The sequence below is a fragment of the Macadamia integrifolia genome, chromosome 5 (assembly GCF_013358625.1).
Source record: "Macadamia integrifolia cultivar HAES 741 chromosome 5, SCU_Mint_v3, whole genome shotgun sequence".
Classification (NCBI taxonomy): Eukaryota; Viridiplantae; Streptophyta; class Magnoliopsida; order Proteales; family Proteaceae; genus Macadamia; species Macadamia integrifolia.
The window spans coordinates 24166363-24186846 of record NC_056561.1 but is presented as its reverse complement, the minus strand read 5'-3'; the positions used below and the strand labels follow the sequence as shown (position 1 = coordinate 24186846).

Sequence of the window (20484 nt, the reverse complement as noted above, 5' to 3'; positions counted from 1 at the left end):
TATTATTCAAATAATCAATTATGAAGTACTACTGGTGTTAAGGTCTCTCTGCTATCCAAACCATATAAAAAAAAAAAACAAAGAAGAAGAAAGTTTAAGTCTCTCTAGCTATCACTGTAAACAGTTCAAAATATTTGTGCGATGGCTCTTCGATTATGGGAATTTTATGGTTGTCTTTTAACACATTCGAGTTAATTCTTTGATAGTTCAAGGTCTAAATATGATTATAATTATGCTACAATATGGTTATAAATTATGATAATAATTATAAATGTATTAATTCCTTAATATTGAATAGAGAAGTCATTATTACCAAGCGCGTTAAGTTAGATTAGGGTAGTATGTGTAATAGGGCTCCACTTAATTTGATTGAAAATGGAGTAGAAAATGTGATCAAAAAATTTTAGGCAGTTCATTATGGAGTTTTTTAAGGCCCAAATACAATGAAGTCCAAAATGAGAAACATTCCTTGGGGTGGAGGAAATCTCTATGAAAAGAAAAGAAAAAAGAAAAAAGGAAAATCTTTCTCTTGACATCACAATTTTATTTCTCTCCCACATGAAAATCTTTATTATTTTCTTTTTTTTATTCAAGAATTCAATACTCTCCGGCCGATGGGATGTTCAATGTGGCATTTGACAGGATGATCGAACCAACACATGGGTATTTACCCCAGGTCCTTTCAATCGTTTCCAACAACCGGAGAGAATCTGAATCCCTTATTCTGACCAAGTGGGCCAGCTAGGGTACGAACGTGGAGAGGTTTTAACCTATGACTTAGGCACCAGGTCATTCTCCTTTGGTGAATTTATGTTTTATCTTTCTAGAACAGAAATGAGAGATTCAAACACGGAATAAGGGAAATAAGCAACAATATCTCTATATTAAATGTCCAGCCTATCGTTTCATAAGATGATGACATGCATTTGTTTTGATGACATAACAGTGACCAGGAGTTTTCTGAGTCATCTATCTGCTCCGCTCGTCGTCAGGATTTGTCACTTTGAGTGAAGGGATTACTCTTTAAATAATCAATTATTAAGTACAGGTGTTAAGGTCTCTCCCTCACTCCAACATTTCAAAGTATTGGGGAGGATGGGTATTTGGTTGTTAGCAATTTTATTATGGTTGTCTTTTAATATATTGGAGTTAAAATCTTTGGTTGTTAAAGAAGCCTAAGTAAGCTTTTAATACCTAATAAGAATAATCTTACGAGATGGTTAAGTGTCAAAATCATCTGTAGTGAGATGGTAGGTGCATGGTTGGACCCTCCCAACCATTGGATGTTCACTCCACCTCACTGGACTCGATTGTTGATCACAATATATAATCCTAAATGCATTAATTCCTTAATATGGAATAGAGATGACCTGCAAGAAAGAAAAAAGAAAACAAAACCGAATCTGATTGATCAAACTCAATAAAAAACTGAGACCAAACTGAGGTCACCTGATAAGAAATGACATCCTAAAAAAGGCAGAAGTTTTTCATTCTCGAGTTCGGTGAATCTTCACTTAAGTGAAGTGGGACTTTCAGTTCACGTTCGCTACGCTGATTTTTTGACACTTGTTAAATCCTTGATCGAATGGTAACTACCCATTGTCCAATTTTCAGATATTCTGAAGATTAATTAAAAAAAAAAATGATCCCAATAAAAACGGAAGGTAATTGCTTTGATTCCGGTTTATAATTTCTTTCTTCTTATAACACATAAGTCATAAGAGATTATTTCATTTTCTCTCTCATCTTCTTCTTCTTCTTTTATGCTCTTTCATTTAGTTGCTAGTTGCTACAGGTGCAAGAGTTGAAACTCAAGAACATCATCTTGTGTTGGAGGAATTTGAAAAATAAAAAAAATTTGGTGATGCAGTCTTAACATAATTGAGAGAGCGTTACTAGCAAAATCAAAAGAGAAGGAGAGAGAAGGTACTAAAAAAAAAATGAAGATAATCTCTAGTGTTTTAATAAGAATGAGATTGCCAAAGAATCAAGGAGAATACACTTTCCAAAGACATGTCAGGAATCTACCGTAAGTGAATTGGGAGTCCCAGTTCACTTACGTGAAGATTACTCTGGGTATTAAGGTCTAAGGTCATCAATTTCTCTTCTTCTTTGCATTCATCTTCATAATCACTTTCCTCTATTACAACATCACTGACAACTTCATCTCTGGGTGATTTCTCAGCATTAGCCCCTTGAGGAACATTTGCAGACAATGACGCTTCAGTTTCTTCAGAGGTGATTCCTTCATCTCCTCCTTTCTCCTTTGGAACTTCTTGGGCACAAATGAAACTTTCTTGAGTACCTGGTGAACTGGGTTTTGGACCACTTAAGAAGAGAATGACGATAATCAAATTGCAGAGCCCAAAGACAAGAAGAGAATTTGAAGCTGTGAATAGCTCCATGGTGGAATCAAACATGGTTGAAGAATTTGGTGACGGAGAAGAGAAGATGAAGGATATAGAGAGTGGTAGGAGGAGCTTGTGTAGCTGTACTTGGCAAGGGGAGAAGTTCAAGCCCTTTTAAAGCCTCTATGAATAAAGTTTAAGGAAGCTCTTCCCTTTGTTTGCAAAAGTGAAAAACAAGGAAGCAGAGGTGTGGTGTGAAAGCTACTTGAGGTTCTTAATGATTAATGTAGTTGGGAAGCTTCTTGCCAACTTGAAGGTTTGGCATCACATGACCCCACATTACATGAGATCATTCATAGCATTTCAAATGCATGGGTTCCTGTTTGTTGGCAATATGGTTTGTTAGCCATTAGTTGAGAGAGAGAGAGAGAGAGAGAGAGAGAGATTGTTTGAATTCATTCACATTAACAAATAGGCTCAACATTTTCCTTCAGCAAAGACTGATCAGCCTTTTCCTTCTCTTATTTCCTGAAATATAACCTTTATTGAAGCTTCTCAGATCATTTGTTGTCTCACTGTATTCTGCTTCTTCAGACCTTTCCTCCCCCGCCTTTCCTTCAGATCTATATCTCCAGGAGCCACCCTAGCCCACCCTAGCCCCCCTCTTATTTGACCTCTCAGTCAAATTAGGGAATCTCTTCACTTTAGTATTTCTAAAGTCGATACACAATAAACTTTAAATTTGACAAATGGTGAATACCCTTCAGTTTATTTAATACTATTATTTTCCTTCATGCTCCTTTTGATTGCCATGGGCATAGTTAGCAAATTCGGATTCGGGAATTATTCGGGCAGAGAATTATTCGGAATAATTCGATTGATTAATTTAAGGATTCGGTCAAAAAAGCTTATTGGGTTTTTTTTTTAATTGTTTTTTATTTTTATTTTTTATTTTTTGGTTTTTTTTTTAAATAATGTTTAAGTGGACCGAATAATTCGGTTTAATTCGGATTCTGTCCGAATTATTCGCGTTTTATATTTACTTTTGAAAAAATTGTGAATTTTACCGAATTTTATTTTTAATTCGGATTCAGTCCGAATTTTTTATAAAATTCGGAAAAAATCATTATTCCATGTGACTATATCATTAATTTAAAATTATTCCATATTTAGTTATTAAATTTTACTTTACTTTACATCCAAAACCTTTTGCTATAGTATGTAAAATGTATCAATACTAAATATGGTTAGTTGAGAAAATTGCATTGCCACCCCCTGAACTTCGGTCGTTATTCAACACCACCCCCTGGACTTTTCGAAACGTCAAAGCCACCCCCTAAAAATTCAAAAAATTATGAAAACGGTTAGTTTTTTTATAATATACCCAAAATACCCCCACCGATTGTGAGAGGACAATATTGCCCTCTCTTTTATTTCATCTCTCATCTCACTCCGGCGTGCGATTCTATTCTCTCCGGCGTCCAAACCTCTATCCCAAGGTATGGGTTTGGAGCATGATCAAACCATGACGCCCCCAGACGAACCCCCTTTAGCTAATGCATGTATCGTCCTTCTTAATAGAATGAAATATTATGGTTTCTAGAGAGGGAGAACCGTGGTTAAAGAACACTTGGTAAAGTAATTTCGAAAACCGTTTGTGTTGGAGAAAGCGTTTGTCCGGCAAATTGGTTGAACAGAGAACAGCGAGTAACTCTCGGACTCCGGCAAATCGGTCCTCCATTGATCGGTGACCTTCTTGGCCAGCAGATCAACTCTGGAGATAGCCCAGTTCTCTTTCTTTTGGAGAAATTTGCCCAGTTCTCTCCTTCCCTTCCCCTAGGCTTCCTTTTCAAGATCCCTTTTTTCATAATCATTCTAGCTTCGTTTCCAATTCTCAGGTTATTGGCTGTTCTTCATGATCACATTGTCCAGCTCCCTCACCCTATCATATTACGTCTCTCACCATCATTATTGGCGGCGCTCCGATGGCTGAAGATTTTCTCCACCATATTCTCATAAAATCACCTTTTTCTCATGAGATTATCTTTGCATGTCATCATGCATTCTCCCTTCAGATATCTATCTGCATCCACGTTGTATATATCCAGTTTGTTATTATGGGTTTGGTTTCTCCAAGATCTGCAATGATTCTGATGGTTCCCAACCCACTTTATTATGTCATTAATCCCCATACCTTGGGATAGAGGTTCGGACGCCGGAGGGGGGAGAATCGCACGCCGGAGGGAATAGAATCAGGCGCCGGAGGGAAGAGAATCGAGTTGCAGGGGGTATCGTCGTCTTCTTCTTCTTGTCCAGCCGAGTGAGTGAGAGGAGTGAGATGAGAGATGAGAGATGGGAGATGTGATATGGGTTTAGGAGATGGAAATAAAAGAGAGGGCAATATTGTCCTCTCACAATAGGTGGGGGTATTTTGGGTATATTATAAAAAAACTAACCGGTTTTCATTCATTTCTCACGGTCGGCTAACGGCAGGGACCGATTTGAAATTTTTTGAATTTTTAGGGGGTAGCTTTGACGTTTCGAAAAGCCCAGGGGGTGGCGTTGAATAACGACCGAAGTTCAAGGGGTGGCAATGCAATTTTCTCTAAGTAGTTTATACTTTATACAATCACATATGCTCACATGGAGTAATAATTATAAAAGTTTACTTTTCAAGTGCGAAAATTTTACTTCCTTTCCCCTTAAATATCCCTTGTAACCAAACATAGCCTACAAATACAATTCAATCAGCTGGGGTTTATCCGGATCCTGATTCCGTGTTTTGAATCCTTGGACAAGTGATCTCATTTGTTCGAACTTTTATGGTTGTCTTTGATATGTATAAGTTAAAATCTTTGATATTGAAGTCCTACTAAGTTTATATTAATATCATAAAATGATTATAATAATAATTTTACATTCATTGATTCCTTAATATGGAATGGGGATGTCTATCATCACTAAAAGCATTAGGTTGGGTTAAGTTAGGTTAATTAGTGCAATGAGTTAAGGGCTCTACTTAAATAAATTAAGAATTTAGAAAATATGGGAAAAAAAAACTTTCTAAGGCGGTCCAATATAGAGCTCTTTCAGGACCCAAATAAGACCAAGCCTAAGACGAAATGTTTAACTAACAAGGACACAAAAGTACAAAACTATTCTATGCCGAGAAAAAAAAAAAAAAAAAGGTCACAATGGAATCAGCCTACTATGTGATGAAGAGTCCCATATTGCATTTTCTTTCGATTGCAAGAGAATTAATCAGAGGGGAAGTGAAAATTTCAAAGGTTAGAAAGGAAATTTTTTAATCACTATCACTTGCATTTGACACGTAAAATAAAAATCGCATCAAGAAAAAACCATAATTAAGCACTACCCAATCATTTGCTCTGCCCCTAAACACGGGAGTGGTGAATGATCATCCCGTCCCCATATTGGATACTTTGGTGAACACTCTCATTGGCCTTTGCACTGGAAAAAGAGTCACACGACCATGTAGCATTTTCTCTCCCCATTATTTTAAATATATAATCATATAGGAAAATGAATGATTAAAATTATTTTTTAGGTTTGAAATTTTCAGTTTCCTTCCATTCAATTTCCCTTGCAACTAAATGGAGTCTGCATGAAATTGTGGCCTTGGTAAACCAAATAGAAGCCCAGAAACTTCAAGGGTTGGCCAAAATAGCAACCCTAGCTAGCTGCAAGTTAAACTTTCCTTTCAACCCAGAGGCTGAATTTGGTTTTTCAATTACTATGATTTTTTTTTTTTTTATAAAAATTACTATGACTCAACCAGAAATAGTGTTATTATACTAATAACCCTCTATTGATTTAACAAAAATGTACATTTAAGGAAATGGAAATTCTGTTAGGCCAATCGCAAACTAAGAATTTAATTAATTAACTCCAATAATTATTTAACCATTAACCCAATAGATATATACCAAATAATATTCAGCTGCACATTCTTGTTTAAATAAAAAATAACAAGATAGTCCAAACTGTAGAAGTAGTTCTCCTCTCCCGGCTCTAGAGCCACCACCACCAGTGGCAAAATGATCAAAATTTCCTTCCTTGGTCAATCTCATCACAGTTTTTTCAAAATTTTCTTGGAGAGATGATGAAGCCAATGAAAATAATCACAATATGGGACATTTACTTGGGTGCAATGTCATTCTCTGCCTTCCATCCTCTGTGTATCCTGTCAATGAATTCCTCCATTCTCCTCCTCAGATCATTATCATCTTCTTCGCATTCATCTTCGTTGTCATCACTTTCTTCCACACCAACATGGCTTACAATTTTGTCGCCATGCAGGTGATTTCTCATAATGTTCTACTAGAGGAACATTTGCAGATGATGATGCTTCATCTCCTCCTTTCTCTTCTTTCTCAATTCACTTTGAATCTTCATGGGCACAAATGAAACTTATTTCTTGAGTGCCTAGTGAATTGGGCTTTGAACCATTTAAGACGAGAATGACGATGATCAAATTGCAGAGACAGAAGACCATGAGAGAGCCAAACATGGTTGGAGATCGCTTAATTAAAGAGTGCAGCAAGAGGAGCTTGTGTGGACTTAGCAAGGGGAGATGTTGAAGCCCTTTTAAAGCCTCTCTTTGTCTGCAAACGCGGAGGAGGGAGGAGGGAGGAGGGACGAGGGAGGGGGTCAATGCGAAAGCTATTGGGATTTGGGAGTCCCTTTGTTTGAGGTAGTTAGGAAGCTTAATGCCAACTTAAAGGTCGTAATTTCTTGATTCCCATTATTAAATAATCATGAAGCTGCACATGAAAATTTCCAAGGCAAATTCTAAGCTGGATTAATAGAGGCCCTACACGTTGTCACCCAGGTCATCACATTAAGCCATAGACAAGAAGATCATCATATTGTGTTCACACCTTCCTCGTTTTTAGTAGGTGAAAGTGGAGTTTAGATCCTTTGCATTTTCATACATTCAGGTGAACGACCACATATGGGCACTTAAAAGTATCCATTCATTTGGATGCATGTGCATGGGATCTCAACTCGTGTAAAAGTGAGTGTGTTCTTATTCTCACCCATCTTGACTGTTTGCATAATTATAAACTGCAATTTTGAGCCCTTGAGTGCTGTCTGACGAGCAACCTATGTTCAAAAGTAGATAGTGGTAGCAAAAAAACTTGAATAGATAGTATGATCCTAACCATTCATGTTTTATGAATTTTTAGTTGATCATAGCAAGTTCAAGAAAATTATACACAACCATCTAAGAAAGCATCGATCAATTTTGCCCTTATTGTGCATAAAAAATAGTTTTTTTTTTTAATATATATTTTACCCCTATTTCAACATCGATACCTGATTGACCTTCAATATCAACTTATACGAATATAATTCAACAAATACAATCAAGTCGATACCGATAGTAGACCTATTCTTTAGGGGTATCCATATCTGGTTGGAGGACATTCGAATTTGAATTCAAATTATTCTGAAAGTAATTATTCCATCCGAATGGATAATCAATTGTACTAAAAAATTAACAAATTAATTATCTTGAGGGTTCTTAAAATTTTCGATTTGTTCTAAAGAATGAGGAAAATAGTTAAGACAATTGATGGACAAAGAATGAGAGCAAATTGTGCTTTTCCTTTTTGAAAACTAGCAAATAGTGCTTGATAAGTACTTTAAATATAGACGGAGACATTCCAAGAAAAAATAAAGTGATTTTTTTTTTCTTTCCTGAGGGTGTAGGGAGAGGATAGACCTATGGAAACACTATTGGGGGTGTTCAGTCTGAATCACTCTCTCTCCCTTTCTTTCGAAAATGACACTACGCCCTTTGCATCCTTAGCCCGACTTTGGTTGAGCTTGTAGCTAACCACGTGGTCAACTTCCAATTTTCTAACCGCATTATTGATATTGATGAAAAAAAAAAATTTTGATACAACTAATAAATATTGGATAAGTTCGATCTATGGTCATTGGAATCACCTAAAAGGATTTATTAAATTCTTTTTTTTTTTTTTTTAAGAGGTGAGTAGCATAAGATGTTCTAGTGTGGCACATCTTTGAGCCAAGATGAAACAAAAATCCTCTCTCAGACTATGACATCTTACAATAACTTCATACAAATACACTTCAGGGGTGACATGTGTATTGATACCAATGCAATGGTCCAGATTTGATTTAAATTCCTCTTCACTGATTTAATGTTTTATTAGTTGTACCAGATCTGAACCATTGTATTAGTATCAATACACGTGTCACTGCCTGAAGGTGGTATTATACAGAATTGTACAAGATCGAAATTACAGACGTTTTCAACCCCCTAACCGTGGAGGAACCCGATTCACAAAATGCAAAATATCTTTCTCCAACAAAAAAAAGACAGGGAAAGGAGTTTACTAAACGCAATTACACAGGGGCGCACGTACTATCTCCATCTTGACCGTTTTCCCTCAATAACATCCACACACGTGTAGGCATGAAAGCTCACCAGGGATTCATTGATTCCAATCCGACAGTTCACATACCGTTTACTCATAAACACGTGCTTTTTGATACTCACTTAAACATCTCTCCCTAAAATGCCTGTTATGCTGCTTCACGAAGCTTCTCATCTCACACTCCTCGTTCCCGTCTCTTCCCTCGCCCCTTACCCACCGTCGTCCTTCGAAGCCTCGAGCTCAACCCTTACAGCACAGGAGCCGGGGAGGAATTCGGAGATTAACGATCTGGGACAATTATTGAAACGGGACTCTGTAATGAAACAAAAAGCTTAAGCATCTCCAAGCTAAAAATCAAGGAAGAGGTCAGTGAAATTATTTAATTCTACTGTACTTCAGTGTATATTAGCTTAGCTCATAGGGAGATTCAATCTTAACAATTTTTTTTTTTTAATTGGGTATCTTTTTATCATGTTGTTTCACTGAATTTGTTGGAATTCATGGGAACTGAAATGGGATCAAGATGAAAACGTAATGATCAAACGCAATTGGAACAAGGAAAGGAAAAAATTACGGGCCAGATTGTAAGAATTTAGGGCTTCTTTTAACTGACAGAGTGGTAATGGATGGATTTTTTAATTCTTTGAGACAGAAATTTCTACTTCTCTTCTCTTTGAATTTCTTCTGTAAATGGAGGGGAAATTCACTGGACTCCCGTTTTCAGGTACTTGTAATTAGCAGCCTTTTATTCAACAATTTATAAACCTGCTTTGAAGCTTATCCTTTTCAACACATAAGAAAATAATCCTTCTTCCACCATGTAGTCAGAACGCTCTGATGAATTCACAGAACCTTCTTTCTATCTCAAGAGATAGACACAGACATAGAGGCTGATAGGAAGACCTGCCTCTTACCATTTCAGCTGTTAGTGCTTGGACTCTGTGTTGTTACAAGTTTGTCTTTCAATTTCAGCATGTTGCCTCTTTGCTTAAGGTAAGGAGGGCTTTTCTTCAGTTGAATAATTCATGTTTTACCTGTAAAATAACACGTGGTTAGTGGTTATATGTCAAATTTGGTGTAGAGTTCCTAGGACAAGTGATGGAAAATCGAATCACAAGTGATCCAATCTCAGGCAACATCTTTACTAAATCCAATATAAACCAGATTTAGGGACATAATGAATGAATAAGAAGGGATAAATTAAATCCCGTTTTCCTACTTTCTACCCATATTTTAGACCCATTAAAGTGGCATATTACAAAAAAAACTCATGGGAACAAAGGCCTAATACATACATAACCCAACTTAAGGCTTATTTGCAATAAAATAAGCTCATTAATTGACTTATCTACTACATCGATGTTGAGAAGATGAGTATTGTAGAACGGGAGAATCAGCATCAATCAATTAATATCCATCTTTTCCTGTATGAAGTCACCATCAAAACCATGATCGAATGCTGTGAAATCCACGACGCGAAGTTCATGGTGAAGTAGTGACTTGGAAAAATAAAATCGATTGGTTCACTGAAGAGTTTAACCAATTTAAATTTTTCCACAAGTTGATCTTCAACTTCCAACGGTGTCATCTCATCTTCTACCATTGGTGATTCATCTTCTAGTTCATCTATCTATTGTTCAACGGCTGAGATCACATAGTTGAAGGTAGAGTGTTCTATGCTTTTGAAGTCCATGCAATGTTGTTGAGTCTCATCGAGCTTCTCTTGCATTAGTTGCATTTGTTGACAGATATCTTGCATTTGTTGACGGATATCCAATAAAAGGTCTAGATCCATAGTGGGAGAGAAAGGGAGTCACGTCAAAGAGAAAGGGAGTCGCGTGGCTACTGTAGGGGTGAAGGGAGTTGTGTTTCAATTGGTATCAGAAATAAAGAAAGAGGGGGGAGAATCACATATAGCCGTAAGGCTCTCAAACATTAACTCAATTCATCATTCATCAAATTTGTCATAAACATTGAGTTTATGCAAGTATTTAAAAGAAAAGTGAATTACACTCCCCTCGCCTGGATGTTTCATCTATTATACTCAGACCCCCTGCGAAGTTTGTAATTACAATCATTCCATATGGTGTTAACACTGTTAGAAGCAGATGTAAATGTATTTTTTACCCCCTTCCCCTTTGTTTAAATCCTTGGAGCTGTTGGAGGGAGAATCAGCCCAACGGTGTGCGGTGTTCGGTTTTCCCCCTGTCTTCTCTGACTTTGATCACCTGAGCTGATTTAGGGAGAGAGGCGCTGATATTGTGAAGGTAAGACCACCGATTCCAAAAATCCCAACCCACCAAATAAATTATAACACCTTCAGACCACTCCTTGTAAAAAAAATGTGTACAATAGCTACTCCAACACAAGCAACCAAGACAACCCAATTTACAGAAAACAAGAAAACCCAATTCCACTGACCTGCAATAACATAACTCAAAATTCACAAAAATGGTAGTATGGAAACCATTAGAAGTCCACTTAAAATGGGTTGTCGGAGGAGAAAACATGGAACAGAAATCACAAACACGCAAGAACCCAGAATGTCAGCAATGTCGCTGCTTTAATCTAAACCAACGGGAGGGAAGAGATGGTAGGTGAAGTCACCTGTATAGCAATGACGTCGGGATCAAAGCTTTGGACGAATTTAGTGAACTCAGGCCAGTTATTTTTAACACGAAGAAGCAAATTATTTGCATTCCAGGTTAAGAATTTCACTGGTTCTTTCTTATCCTCCGCTTTGTCGCTAATCTTCCCATCTTGTTGATCTTCTGTTGTTCCTGGAGAAGGAGAAAGAGAAGGCTTCTTACATGATCCTTCCTTCTGTATTGGCTGAAAAAATCGCTTCATCGTTGGAAACCAACTTAGTCCGTCTTGGGCAAAAGAATCTTTGCTCTTCGTACTATTCCAAATAATTTCCCAGTTGAGTTCGGAGCTTGGACTTCGGACTTGGGATTTCCGGTGTGGTGCTTTTAAAGCGGGGTTGATCGCCAAAACCCTAACTCTCCCAATCGATCTCAGATTTCAGAACCATAAGTCGCACTCTCAATATAATAACCCAAGCTTATTTGCAATAAAATAAGCCCATTAACTCACTTATCTACGTCAATAAGACACATGTCAAATTTAGTGGCGCATCTCACCATATGATCCATCATGTATAAGACTATTACCTTATGTTTCTCAACAATCTTCAAATACATTTCACGTCTTTTAAACAATTTTAAAGCATTTATAAGACATGGGAAAGTCAAATTGGTCAAACAATTAACCTATGTCTAGTAATGATGCGGACAAAAAGTCCACAAATTTTGGGCCCCAACGGACACTTCCACATGGTACAAACAATTGTCGCACACTGTTAGTGTAAGAAGCCCTCAATCTTACTTTATGTTTCAGTCTTTACTTGTATATTCCATTTATTGTATTGAAATGATTGATGTTATGCCCCCCTAAAAGTTTTCAACTCTATTCAAATAGTTCCAACATCAAATGGTTAGTCCAGTCCAAGGTTTTACACAATTTTGGAATCCTTCATCTACTCTATTTTCCCACATCCCTGTTCTTTTCACATTTGAGTCTCTCTCTCTCTCTCTCTCTCCACACACACACACACACACACACACACACACACACACACACACACACGCATGCACATTGGCAGCCATGCTGTGGCAATAGGATTGTAACCTTCAAGAACTGGGAAGAAAGAAGATGAATAGGAATAAACTAGGGCACCGTTTGATAACGTTTCTGGTGTTTCTGTGTCTAGAAACAGCAGAAACGGCTTTCCATGTTTCTGGAAACAAAAACCAATTTTTTGGTGTTTGATAAACTTGTTTTTCGAAACGTTTTTTGCAGACATAATTCCACTAAAAAACCCAATAGTATCATCAGATGCCCTCTCTCAAATTCGTTTCTAGAAACGACTCGTTTCTAGAACTGTAAATAGGCATAAATTTTGATTTATGTTTCTAGAAACGAGTGAAACGGAACAAGTTTATCAAACACTTTTTAAGTTGTTTCTCCATTTCTGGGAACAAGAAAACGTAGAAATGGCAGAAACGGAACGTTGTCAAACGGTGCGTAGGTTGTTGGCACCCCCTATTCTTTTCATTTATTTAATACTTAACTTCCTTGCGGTTAAGTGCCCATATATTTTGAGCTGGCATCTCTCTGAATTTTATTGGGTTAGCCATCCTCTAAGTTTGAGATTCTCAATACTGAAAAGACTCAAGCACTTGGTGAAAAATTTACATGAGGCAAGGCAAAATGATCCATTGCAAGATTTCCAGTCCTCTCCCCCTGTGGATTTTTTCCACTTGATTCAAGTCCTTTTTGAGTTTTTAGTTTATGTTTGGGGTAGAATTATTTTCAATTCTAATTTTGGTTGTGGAATTCTGATTGGTTGGAGCATAATGGCACTCATGTATAGGAGAGTATTTTGGCACCTTTCTTCTTTTTCCTGAGAAAAAGAGATTACAGATAACTGAGAAAGGCTCAGCTGTTACGGTTCTTGAACCAAGAATGAAGATTCACCAATCTATGAACTAATAAAGTTACAATGTTGCACACCAACTCACCAATTTTTTTCTCTATTGACTAAAAAAATTATTTAAGATTGAACCCTATAGAGTAGACTTTGAATTGCCATTTTTAGCAGTTGTACTGGGTTTACATCTGCTTGATTTACAGCCAATGTGAAGCCATCATAACAACTAAATGGACCTTGTAAACAACATTAATGGATCTTTTCTTGAGCTTGCACCTGTAAGCCTGGTTGTGCGACCTTGTGAAACTAAAGCCAAACATCAATATTATCTGGATTGTGTGTTTTTTGATTAGGTTGTTTTTCAAGATCAGATAATATCGAAAGGATATAGCATGACTTGCATATGATTTATTTCAATTGATAGTGCATACATTTCTGTTTTCAATGACATGTAAATGGTTCAATTTTTAAGATTTGTTGTCCATCTCTTGCTCATTTAATAATGCATTTCATTTTGGCAATTTTGTGAAGGTCTTGAAATGGAATACGATATCAATCTTGATCAAGATATATTAGAAGCTGATGTCGTCATTCAAGAGCCTGATCTTACTGTGGACATCCAAGCATCTCCAAAAGTAGATGAAATGGAAAATAATATCACTCTTGGTCAAGGTATATCAGAAGCTGATGTAATGGTGTTTGATGAAAGTATTCAAGGGACACAATTGACTATGGATGTACAGGAACCAATAAAGGAAGATTTTGAAACAAATGAAAGTAATGGAAAGGAAAATGATCATGTGTCCCTTGAAAGGCTTGGATCAGAACCATACGTTGGTTTGCAATTTAGGTCTGAAGATGAAGCATATGAATTCTACAACACATATGCTATGGAGAAGGGCTTTAGTATCCGAAAGAGTCGTGTAGAACGCTCAAAGGTTGACAAGAGTGTTCTTTCCCGGAAGTATGTGTGTGCACATGAAGGTTTTCGTTGGACAAAAGATAAACGTTACAAAGGTAAGGCGGTTCGGTCTCGAAGAGAAACGAGGGTAGATTGTCGGGCAGCTATGAGCATTAAAAGAAAATCTGGTGAATGGATTGTTTACAAAGTTCATCATGATCACAATCATGAACTTGTTAATCCTGTTGAAGCTTACAAACTTCGGTCGCATCGAAAAATGATGACCACTGTAAGGTCAATCCCTGTTAGACGTGAAGTTGGACCATCTGAAATTAAAGACCAGTTTAAGGATGCAGGAAGTGCAGATAATAGAGGACTAAGCAACCAAGATTGCAAGAATCAGGTGAAGAAAGAACGGAAAAATAACATTGGGGTTGATTGGGATTGTATGCTGGAGTATTTCAGCAGAATGCAGTCAATGGATTCTGGATTTTTCTATGCATCAGATTTTGGTACAAATCAGAGCATAAGGAGCTTGTTTTGGGTGGATAGCCAGGCAAGAGAGGCTTACAAGCAGTTTGGGGATGTGGTGGTATTTGATACCTCATATCAGTCGGACAAATACAGGTTTCCACTTGCTTGTTTCACTGGTGTAAATCACCACAGGCAGTCTACAGTGTTCGGATGTGGGTTGCTGGCAGATGAAACTGTGGAATCTTATGTTTGGCTATTTGAAACCTGGCTCAAAGCAATGTCAGATCGGCAGCCTACTTCAATGATAACATATCAAGACAAATCAATGAAAATGGCCATAGAGAAGGTTTTTCCAGGCGTAAGGCTCCGATTTTGCATGTGGCATGTGGCAAAAAATGAGTTAGAAAATCTTGGATATGTTTTTAAAATGCACAAGGAATTTGAAACTGAATATAGAAAGTGCATTCATACAAGTCGGAAGCCAGAAGAATTTGAGTCAGGGTGGGAGGCACTTATTGTGAAGTATTGTTTGAAAGAAAATAGTTGGTTAAATTTAATGTATGATCAGCGCCACCTTTGGGTGCCACTGTACCTGCAAGATGCATTCTTTGCTGGAATGACTACAGTAAAGAGAGGTGAGGGTATAAATTCTTATTTTGATGAGTTCATGCATGAAGGAACTCCTCTAAGTGCATTTATAACTCGGTATGATCAGGCCCTAAAGCAACTACGTGAAAAGGAATCAGATGCAGATCTTGTAACAATGCATACAAAAACAGTTTTAACTTCCAAAAACCCAATTGAAGAACAAGCTGCAAGAGTTTTCACTAGGAGTATGTTTTCAGTGTTTCGACATGAATTCCTCGAAAGTTCTTGTTGCATTGCAAATAAAACAGATGAGGAGGGGCCTGTCAGCAAGTATGTAGTGGGAAAGTACAATGAGAAGGATGAAAACATGCATATCGTTACATTTAATACAGTTGATACTCGCATAAGCTGCAGTTGTCAGATGTTCGAGTTTGAGGGGATGCTTTGCAGGCATGTGCTTAAGGTATTCCAAATGGTAAATGTATTTGAGATCCCGCCACGATATATTTTAAAGCGGTGGACAATGAGTGCTAGATTTGTTGAGTCTTGTATTGATGAAGTGGGAGGATGTTCCAGGGAGATTTTGAAAGAAACAGCTACTAAATTTGTAGAGTTTGGTTCCACTTGCGCGGAACGAACTAATGTTGCTTTTAAAATTCTACAAGTAGGCATGGAAAAACTTTCTAATATCAATATGCCTAGAAGTGCCATACTTCCGGAAGATCTGGGCTGTGGAAGTAGTTTTCGAGGGGAAAATATCAGTGAACAGAAGGAGAGCGATGTGCCTGATATGTCACAGACCAAAGCGAGAGGTCGTCTTGTGTCTTCAAGAGAGAAAGCAGGCTCTGAACAGTCACCGAAGAAGAAAAGAATATGTCGCACATGTGGAGAAACCAAACATCATATGCATACATGTTCGAAGGTAAGGTTTGTGGATTTCTGTGGATGCGTGATGTTTCCCTTATTTTATAGTATACAACAATAATTAAAGATTTATCTTTGCGTTACAGGGAGCTGTTGATCAGTCCCATCCTGCCACACTGTTGCAAGGACCCGTGAATCAACCACATCCTGCGACAATGTTGCAGGGACCTGTTGTTCTACCGCCTCCTTTCGCAATGTTGCCAGGACCTGTTGTTCTGCCCCATCCTTTTGCAATGTTGCCCAGACCAGTTGATCGGTCCCAGATTTTATAGTATGAGAAAACTCCTGATAACACTTTGTAGTGTACAAAGTGTGCCCTCTCCTTTATTTAAAACCTTGTATTATTTCCAAACACATTATGTTACTTTCTCATTTTACTTTAGGTTGTCCTCACTCTTCACTACCTTGTATGGAAATCCTTGTACAGTAGTTCTTTTCGTTATGAGTTGTACTGGTGTAAGTTCTGCTTTCCAGAAATCAAAATGTTCATCTTGTTTGCCCTTAAATTATAGCCAAGACTCCCCCCCCCCCCCTCTCTCTCTTTTTCCATAGCTTTACCTTTCCTTTCATGTATTTTTATGTTCTGCTTTTCTTTCCTTTTTCCCTTGTGAAAGGATACGGAGCAAACTTCTTTCTGGAACTAGTATCTTTTATTGAATTATTTTGTATTGAGTTCTCGATGATATCTTTAGGATTAATAGTTATTGTTCCTGTGGGTTAATCTCTGATATGTATTGTAGCACTTTTAGCTAATTTTCTAGTTGATTTGTGTGACAATGACTCACTAAGCCTTGTATAGGCGTATCTTTTACATACGTATTTTAAGATTGTTCACCGTGATATCTTCCAGATATATATTCATTGTTGAGATACTTCTCCACGTACTCTTCCTGTACCCATCTTGTTAGGGGAATGCTTGTGTGACATCATTCTTATCTGCTTAATCTTGGAATCTTCGAGATAGGTAATGCTACTGTCATAAGGACCTATGTTTTAAGTTAATCATCTCTATTTCATGAACTTTCTCTTTTTCTTTTGATTAAGAACTTTATGCAGTTATGGAGTCTGTGATAGACTAAAAAATATTCTTAATTCGAGGCTTTGATTAGGCTGAATGAGATGTAGCTGGCGCAGAACTGTTCGTTAAGAGATTCCGGTTCTTGATAACAAAGGACACCATGTCATAGCAGCATCAATTTCTATCCTTGCTTATCGTAGGCTTTTGTGGCTTGCTCAAGGAAACTTCTGTAAGATTTACCTTGTATAATTCCTCCATCCTACAACAAGATTGAGCTCCAGAGCTCATGTGGAAGGACCCTGAATAAAGAGATTCTTAATATACCACATTGCAGCGACATGCATGAGGCAGACATTTGCTAAGCATTGCTCCCTTCAGCTTACATCATCAATAACTGAAATCTGATCTAAAGGCTTTGTCCATTGGAATAATGGGTTTTTAATACTATACTTTCTGCCAATTAACGGATGTTGGGAATTCTGACTCTTTGTTTTTGCAGATGTTATGAAACTACCTTCGAGTGCTTGAATTACCACTGTATGTGTCCCCCAAACCTTTGTGAATGCTTAACTACCTTCTGAGGATTGGAATATATTTTTTCTCATTATCCCCTGCCTCCAATTTTTCGTACCATGTTTCAATTGTTGTTGCTGTTGTTGTTGTTTTATGTTTCCAATTGTTGGGGTTGTACTTAACAATGCCATGAAGATGAGCACTAGATAACCAGAGACAACCTGAGTGTTTCCATAATATTAAATGCAGTATGTCACTAATCCTATCAAGTTCAAGTGGTGGTCACCCAAGCAATTGTCTTTGTAGTATTTTACATATGTTGACCTATATTGCTACATTTGAAGCAAATCGACTGTAAAGGTTATGTATACGCTCTAATAATTGGCACATGGGTTTATAGGATGCACCATGTTAGTTTTGGTACCTCTTCATTTCCATTATTGTATTACTTAGATCCTAGCACTTTATTGCATTTGAAAGAATTGAAATCATATAAGTTCCAGTCGCATTTTTTAAACTCACATCAAATCTTATTGCATGATAGAAATAGTCTTGATTCTTTTTTGTAGGTGTCACAACCTACTTAAAAGTGGCGAGAAGTTAATTGGTGGATCTGTCTAGTAATAGAATAGGTCAATTACAATTGACAGGTGGCTGCCCAGATGATGAGGAATAAGGAAATGTTGTATGGGTCTGGTGGAAGAGCACAGTGTCAGCATCTTGAAGATTTATCACTCCATTTATGAAGCACCATTTACAGCTCTGGATAAAAGGTAATATTTACATATTTCCCTGATTTGCAGACAGACATTGTAGGATGCATTTACCGTCGATTGCCTCTGAGGATATGTTAACTGATAGTAGCCTGTAAAACTGATCCCTTGTGTGTATATTATGCCATGATATTGGTTGATTTTGTTGAGTTTTATTCAGGGACATGGAAGAATTTCTTTTGATGAATTCAAAAGAGAAAAAAAAATCTGATAATTGTGGCCAGTACTATTAAGAACTTCTGAATGTACCTTATCTATGTACATCAACTCATTGGTACAGGCTTGAGAACTCATTTTATTGGCGGCTTTGGTAGGATCAAGGGTGCAAGTTGGACTGAAAAGGAAGGGCTTAATTTTCAACCAAAATTTGCTGGCAAAACCGGTCTGGTTTTTGGCTCAATTCATCAATTCCGCAACCCAGGCCGTGCAGGCTTGATGTGATCCGTGTAGTCTCTTATAGGGATCGACCCTTCTGAGTATGCGTGGAATAAACAGATGAGACATTCTAGACCCAAAGCTTTAGACCAGCAAGAGCTCTTTTTGCCTTGCCTCCTCCAAGTGCTTTCTCGCACTAGTATTCCAATTCAACCCCCTTCAAATGATTTCTCTTGCACTGTAACCTGCAATAATTGTCATTTTTTATGAGATAAATCCAGTGATTTTTTTGGTTCTAAGAACTCATCTTGAGGTTCATGTCTCGAATCAGTATCATGACTTGGAAAGGAGTCAAAAGGTTTTGCCCGACTTGTTCAAAGAGTAATGTTTGAAGTTTAAACCGTTCTGGAAGGGCACACCGACTGAGAGTCGGCCTTCTGGAGAGGAGTAATGTTTGAAGTTTAAACCGTTCTGGAAGGGCACACAGACTGAGAGTCAGCCTTCTGGAGAGCCTCCGAAACATAATCTTAACTTCTGTCCATTTTTTTTGAAAAAATTCTAACCGTAAAAAAAATACATAAAAGCCTTTCTAAACCTTTAGAAATTAGAGTACCTCAGAAAAGTCCGAGAAAATTTTGAAAAAAAAAATAATAATAATACACAAAACCAAAAAAATAAATAAATAAATAAATAAAAGCCTTTCTATTTAGAATACCTCAGATCATTCTTAGAAAACCAAAATACCTTCTTCTTGGAGGGTGTGTAGGTTTAGGTTCAAGGGCCTATTGGCCATTATATGGTAGATCACAAAAGGGTCAAAAACAGACCCACAGTCAACAAGGACCCAAGGCCACAATTCTTGGAAAGTAAGGAAATTAGTGCAAATCAAGCACTGATGCACTTGAGAGGAGTTGATCAACTGATTAATCTTCAAGCACAAACTTCACTGAGCATTACAAATCATCAAGTCAAAGCCAAGGTGTGCATAATTTCCATATTGTGCATAACTTCTGTATTTTAGTTGCAATATCTGTGCAATTTGGAGTCTACACCCCTTATTCCCTAAGCTGGAGGGCATCCTCTTGACATAGAAAGAGTTTTTCGAGTTTGGTACCTCATTTTTTTTTTTTAGGTAAAGTGTCAATTTTTTATTTATTTATTTATTTATTTTTATGTTGAATATTGAAGGGGGTATTTGCCAAAAATTTTAAAAAAATTCCTTAGCCAAATCATGGCGATTTTTTCCATGGTTTTTCTATTCAATTTATTTATGTTTTGATACTTTTACTGTTTGGCCCTATGTGTCTTGGAATTTGCTTTGTTATACATATTTTTATTTTCTCCATACTTTTATGTTTTTTCATTTTTCATTTTGTTTTGGATTTTTCAATATATTAGTGTTATATCTTGATATTTACCCCAACATCAAAGGAACAACCATCTTATCAAGACACAACCTATAGTCTAAGGACTGATGGTCGACCATGGTATCCGAATAATGTAGATTTCATTCAAGAAAGAATATACCCACAAGTGTTGATTAAAAAAAAAAAAATGAAACACATGATTTGAAGAAAAATAAATATCCATATTCGTACTAGTAACTGGCTTGAAAATATAATTTTAATTAAAATAATAATATGCCCA

The 20484-nt window shown here is 37.1% G+C and overlaps 1 protein-coding gene across 1 annotated transcript; it reads left to right on the top strand.

Annotated features, from left to right (window-relative positions):
• Positions 1-8928: 8928 nt before the first annotated feature.
• Positions 8929-16664, top strand: LOC122080003 (protein FAR1-RELATED SEQUENCE 5-like). Its single transcript, XM_042646841.1, has 3 exons — positions 8929-9144; positions 13803-16156; positions 16245-16664. The coding sequence occupies exons 2-3, from the start codon at positions 13811-13813 to the stop codon at positions 16428-16430; spliced, it is 2532 nt and encodes an 843-aa protein (XP_042502775.1). The 5' UTR covers positions 8929-9144; positions 13803-13810; the 3' UTR covers positions 16431-16664.
• The last annotated feature ends 3820 nt before the right edge of the window (positions 16665-20484 follow it).

Excerpts from the sequence above, each read along its gene's own strand:
- LOC122080003 (XM_042646841.1), top strand. The coding sequence starts at position 13,811 with ATGGAATACGATATCAATCTTGATCAAGATATATTAGAAGCTGATGTC. Across the intron at positions 16,157-16,244 it reads ATATGCATACATGTTCGAAG|GGAGCTGTTGATCAGTCCCA; the intron begins GTAAGGTTTGTG and ends TTTGCGTTACAG.